General features: G+C 53.9%; 1 protein-coding gene across 1 annotated transcript; it reads left to right on the forward strand.

Moving 5' to 3' along the window:
* The first annotated feature begins 2,193 nt into the window (after positions 1–2,193).
* LOC120392657 (olfactory receptor 52E2-like) lies at positions 2,194–4,569 on the forward strand. The gene is made up of 2 exons (XM_039517420.1): positions 2,194–2,281; positions 3,258–4,569. Exon 2 carries the CDS (start codon positions 3,377–3,379, stop codon positions 4,322–4,324), a length of 948 nt encoding a protein of 315 aa, XP_039373354.1. The 5' UTR covers positions 2,194–2,281; positions 3,258–3,376; the 3' UTR covers positions 4,325–4,569.
* The last annotated feature ends 1,431 nt before the right edge of the window (positions 4,570–6,000 follow it).

Genomic DNA, 6,000 nt, shown 5'->3' on the forward strand with positions numbered 1-6,000 from the left:
AGCCTCAAACTGCTGAATGAGCTTTAGGGTAGGGAAGGCTGTGCCTCCCAAACAGCCTGGCCCTGCCCCCTATCCGACCCCCACCCACTCCCTGCCCCCGACTGCCCCCCTTAGAATCCCTGACCCATCCTGCTCCTTGTCCCCTCACCATCCCCTAGAGACCCCACCCCCGCTCCCTGTCTGCCCCAACCCCTAGCCAGCCCCCCCAGAATGCCCATAACCCCCCCCATTCTCTGCCCCCTGACCACCCCCCCAACCTCTGCCCCCGCCCTGTGCCCTGACTGTCCCCAGGACTCCCTGCCCCTTAGCCAAACCCCCTGGCCACAGCCTCTTACCCCCGGCTCCCTCCTCATCCAGAGCCTCAGCGCCTCACTGAACAGCTGCAGCGTGTCTCCCGCGGGGCCTGAGCTGCGTGGTGAGGGGGCGGGGCTGGGAGCTCCAGCAGGGCCTGAGCTCCGCCCCACTCAGAGCCGCGTGATGAGGGGGCCGGGCTGGGAGCTCACGCCGAGCGGAGGGAGCTGAGCTCAGCCCGGCGCTCGCAGCCCCGCCCCCGCACCACGCCACGCTGAGCGGGGCGGGGCTCAGGGGCCCCACTGGAGACACGCCACTTGATGTGCTAAGGCTCCAGGAGAGGGGCAGAGGCGGGAGCCTCAGCTGTTCTCTTGGGGGCCCCTGCGGAGCCCGGGGGCCCGGGGCAAATTTCCCCCTTTGCCCCCCCTCTGGGCGGCCCTGCGTGGGAGAAAAGCAATATGAAAGTGTAGTGGGGCAGCTGCCCCACTCCCTGAGAGTGTGGCCTGCAGCAGGCCAGCACGCCTGCACAGACAGAAAGCCAATGAGAGAAGGACTTGTGGGAGCCAATCAGGGCCCAGATTGGAGACAGCCAATCAGGGCCAGGCTCAGTCCTATAAAAGGCTGCTCAGGGAGAGGAGAGTCAGTCTGTCTAAGGCCTTCAACAGGGAAGGTCAGTCTCCAAAGCTGGGAGGTTAGCACCACGGACAGCGCAGTGTGGGCCAGGCTCAGGGAGCAGAAGGGAGCTCTAGCCCGTAGCCTGCCAGGCTGCAGGCCCTGAAGGGAAAGGCCTAGCGGGTGCAAGGGGCCGTGGGAAGCAGCCCAGGGAAGTGGACAGATGAGGGGTGAGAAGAAGGACAGCGAGGCTGCTACCAGAGGGTCCCTGGGCCGGGACCCAGAGTAGAGGGTGGGCCTGGGTCTCCTCGTTCCCCCCCTTGCAGTACACCCAGTCATCGGCCATAGGAAGCGGCCATTACAGACTACGCCAGATCCCTGACAGGAGGGATTAGGCTTTGGGGTGTGTGGTTGGACAGGGTGGCTGGGGTGTAGAGAGACTGCTGATTACCCCCAACCCCGGAAGGGGTGTGGCTGGATGGAGGGGCACTGCCGGAGGGCAGTGGTCCTGAAGAGGATGCCATGAGCTGGAGAGTGATGTGGGCTCAGATACCAACCAAGGGCGAGATAGCAGACAGGACACCACCAGGAGAGGGCGCTCCACTGGACTGAGCTAATTCCCAGAGACAACCAGCAGGAGGCGCTGTAGTGGTGAGTTCCAACCTTGTCACAGAAAGGGATCGCGGGGCACTTCTCGGGGGACAATTCTCTAAAGTTTCCCACCGCTTTCCACAGGCGGGGTCATTGTGGCAGATATCTCTCTCCTGAGGGCTAGCAAGGAAGCAAGGGTGCATCTGTTATATGCTTGTGGTTTCTGCCCCGGTTCCTATACTGATCACCTGTGTGCTGCGTTGGTCCTTGCCCAAGTAATTGCAGAAGGGCGGGAGGAAGTGTCCCTCAATGGGGGGAGGAACAAAGAAGCTCTGCAAGGAACCTCCAGCAGAGGATTGCAGAGTACCTGCAGGAAGGTTTCCTAGAGGTTTCTCTGGAGGATTCCAGTGAAATCTCGGTGTGCATCAACACCCTGTTCAACCATACTGCCTAGCTGCACGGGGAAATGCCCAGCACCCACAAACACAGCCAGCCTTGAACATTTCTCTGCCCTCAGCCCACCTCTGCACTTCACAGAGCAAAACCACTTACCAGGGGTCTCCTCTCCTGCTTCTGGCTCACCCTGATTGTGACTGTTGAGACTGGCTGGACACCTCCAGAGTGGAGAACAGCTCCTGACTGGACGCAGCACTGTGCAATCCTGGCATGGGCTCCGCATCTTCTAATGCCTCCACCTCTTCATCGATGACTTCCTCCTCTGGGTTATGTTGAGTTTCCGGCAGCTCCTGCCCCACCGAAGTATCCACAGGGCTCTTGGTAGTGGAAGGTGAGTCGCCGCCAAGGATATCATCCAACTCCTTATAAAAATGGCTGGTCTCGGCGCAGCTCCAGAGTGGCCATTTGCCTCCTGCCTTCTGGTACTCATGCCTCAGCTCCTTCATTTTCCTCTGCACTGCAGCATGTCCCAATCATAGCCCTTTTCCCACAAGCTGCAAGAAATCTGCCCATAGGTATTGAAATTCCTACAGCTGGAGCACAGCTGGGACTCCTCAGCCTCCTCTCCCCAAATACTGAGCAGATCCAGCAGTTCCACAGTGGTCCAAGCAGGAGACCATTTGCTGCATGGAGCTGCCATGGCCACCTGGGAAGATGTGATGTGAACACTCCACGCCGAGAAAACAGGAAGGGGAATTTCAAAATTCCTGGCCTTTAAAGGGGGAGGAGTGGAAAATATTTACCTGGATGCAGGGCAGAAGAGTTGAAAGTCCTGACCAGAGTGGTTAGGATGGGCATTGTGGGATGCCTTCCAGAGGTCAATTACACTGATGAAATCAAGCATGGTGTCAACACCGGCACTTTGGTGACAAAACTTTTGTGTAAAAAGCCTTACAAGTCTCGTCAAGGTGCCTTTATTACATCACTGAACCCGAAGAGTTCTGTCGTCAAAAGTGGCTTTGTAGTGTTTACACCTCCACTATTTCTTCACCAAATGCTGCTTTTTGGCGAAAAATGTGGCACTGTAGACAAGACCTAAGGAACAAAGAGGGATAACCAATATTCTCTCATGTTTCCTGCTGGCACCTATTAAGGATTCCCACACTCTGATGTGTAGGAATTATTGATGAAGGAAGCACCATAAAATATGAAATTACATTAGGAGGGTCAGTTGTTCATAATTCATTCATCTGAATAATGAAAATGTCATTTTTCAGTGTGTGAAGAGCGACCAATCTGCTTCATCCGTCAGAACAGCCTCCACTTGTGCATGTAGTGTCTCATATTAACATTCTCTTTCCATCCAGGTGTTTGTCCTGCGACCATCACCCTAGATCCTGGGCACATACAGGAAGTCAGGGGAACGTATGGTACTTGCAGGAGACACTGTTGTTGCCTCCGGATTGGACACCTTCTCTCCTACTCCATGTCAGATTCCAACTCAACCGACTTCATCAACCCCTCCACCTTCATCCTGCTGGGCATTCCTGGCCTAGAGGCAGCCCATGTCTGGATCTCCATCCCCTTCTGTGCAATCTATGCCATAGCCCTCTTGGGAAACTTTGCCATCCTGTTCATCATAAAGACAGAGCCGAGCCTCCATGTGCCCATGTACTATTTCCTCTGCATGCTGGCCATCACTGACCTAGTCCTGTCTACATCCATCCTACCCAAAATGCTGAGCATTTTCTGGTTCAATTCCAGGGAGATCAATTTCACTGCCTGCCTTACTCAGCTGTACTTCAGTCTCAGCTTCTCTACGATAGAGACTGGGATCCTCGTGGCCATGGCTTTTGATCGCTATGTGGCCATCTGCGATCCCCTGAGACATTCCACCATCTTGTCAAACCCCATGGTGGCCAAAATTGGCCTGGCTCTGGTGCTGCGCGGCGCCATACTCATACTGCCCTATCCCTTCCTGGCGAGGAGTTTGCCATACTGCAGAACAAACATCATTCCCCACACGTACTGTGAGCACATAGCTGTGGTGAAGCTGGCCTGCGCCGACATCCGTGTCAGTAGTTACTATGGCCTCTCTGTGGCATTCTTCGTAGTTGCTCTGGATGTGTCTTTTATCGCCGTGTCCTATACCCAGATCCTCAGGGCCATCTTCAGACTCCCAACAAAGGATGCTCGACTAAAGACTTTTGGGACCTGCGGCTCCCACCTCTGTGTCATCTTAGCCTCTTACATCCCAGCTCTCTTCTCCTTCCTCACGCATCGGTTTGGGCACAATGTGGCCCTGCATTTCCATGTTCTCATGGCCAACATGTACCTCCTGCTGCCCCCCATGCTAAACCCCATCATCTATGGGGCGAGGAACCAACAGATCCGGGATAGGATGCTCCAGCCCTTTACTCATAAAGGGACCTAAAGTTTTCTCATTGTGCTCTGGATCTCAGACTGAGCTCCGTGCTGAGCTGTCTGGTGACATGGTGCTGGGCCCTCTTCCCTGAATCACTGACTAGCCAGTCAAAGGAACTTTAAATCCTTTCCTGACCTTACTGTGCTGTGTAAGCGTGACAAACTGGGGAATCTGCCTATGTACAACTCACAGGGTTGCCCCCTTCCTAATTGCTGGTAACTGGAAGCCTGAGGCCCCACCTCTCTGCCCTGCCTCTTCCCCCATGTTCCGCCCCTGTTCTGCCTCTTCCCCTCAAGGCCCCGCCCTCACTCGCTCCTCTCCTTCCCACCCCCTGTCACTCTCTGGATCATCCCTGTGACACTCTGCACCCCAAAGCACCCATATTTACCATGGCGATGTAATTATGGTATGTCTTGTACAAAATATGCCCTATGAGGTATCCTTCTAAAAGTCTTAATCTGCTAAACATTGATATCCCCTGGGGTTGTATGCACTCTCATTGTATGTGAAGGTATGAAATCCTGCTATGTGTGAGTTACTAAAGTGTGATGTGAGGCTGGAAACACCCAAAACCAGCCTTTCAGGGATGTCAAAGGAGTAGCCAGACAGTGTTAATTGCTGTCATGACCACCCATCCAGGGAAGAAACCACTAGCACAGGATATGAAAGCCTCCTTGGAGGGCACACCCCCCATGTCACATACATCAACTTTCCAGCAAGCTGGAAGAAACTATAAAGGATGGGGAGTGACATCAACACTTGTTTTCAGTCCCCCACAACTCAACACCTGCAAGAAGCTCTGAAAGGCAAAGGACTTTGAACGGGGGAGAGGAGCCCAGGCTGCAAAGCAGATACAGCCTGTGCGTAAAGAATCTGTAAGGCTTGTATCATCGGTCAGGGTGACATACTGTTGATTCAAATCCTATCTAATGTGTACAAGTCTTAGACTGCAAGTTTGTTTGCTTTCCAGGGTAACCTGCTTTTATCTCTTTGTTCTCACTTAGATTCACTTAACACCTATCCTTCTGTAGTTAATAAACCTGATTTATGTTTTATGTTAACCAGTGTGTTTTTTGAATGAAGTGTTTGGGACTCTTAGCTCCGTTAGCAAAGGCTGGTGCATATCTTCCCCCATTGAGGAGGAGTGGACTATTTAATGAGCTTGTGTTGTACACATTCCTCTGCAGTGCAAGACAATCTAATTCTGGGTTTATGCTCTAGCAGGGGTGCAAAGTTGGGGAGCTGAGAAATTGGCTGATGCCTCCATTGTTGGTCCATGAGTGGCTTAGGTAAAGCACTCAGGTAGCTCAGTTGGGTGTGTGGCACCACCTGCTGTTGTGTTGGGTGATAACTGGTCCTGGAGGGGCTGGCTGTGGGTCACCAGCAGAGCAGCGGGAGAGGCCAACCCAGCTGAATGGTTTGGAGGCACAGCGGTTCCAACAGCTTCCAGGCTTCACCCTGGGGGTACATCCCATCACAATCTCCACTTTCCATCCAGCCCCCACAGCTGGGTTCCCTCTGTTCCCGGGCTGGGATGGGAGCTGCTTCAGCCTGACAAGGAGCCTGTCTGTGGGTAGGAGGTGGCCCCGATTAATGACTCAACATCTCCCTCTGCCCTGCAGTAGCCGGACATCATTATACATAACGATATGAATAGAATTCTAAAGTCAGTTTCATGGTAGAAA

Source organism: Mauremys reevesii, unplaced genomic scaffold, assembly GCF_016161935.1.
Source record: "Mauremys reevesii isolate NIE-2019 unplaced genomic scaffold, ASM1616193v1 Contig108, whole genome shotgun sequence".
Lineage (NCBI taxonomy): Eukaryota > Metazoa > Chordata > Testudines > Geoemydidae > Mauremys > Mauremys reevesii.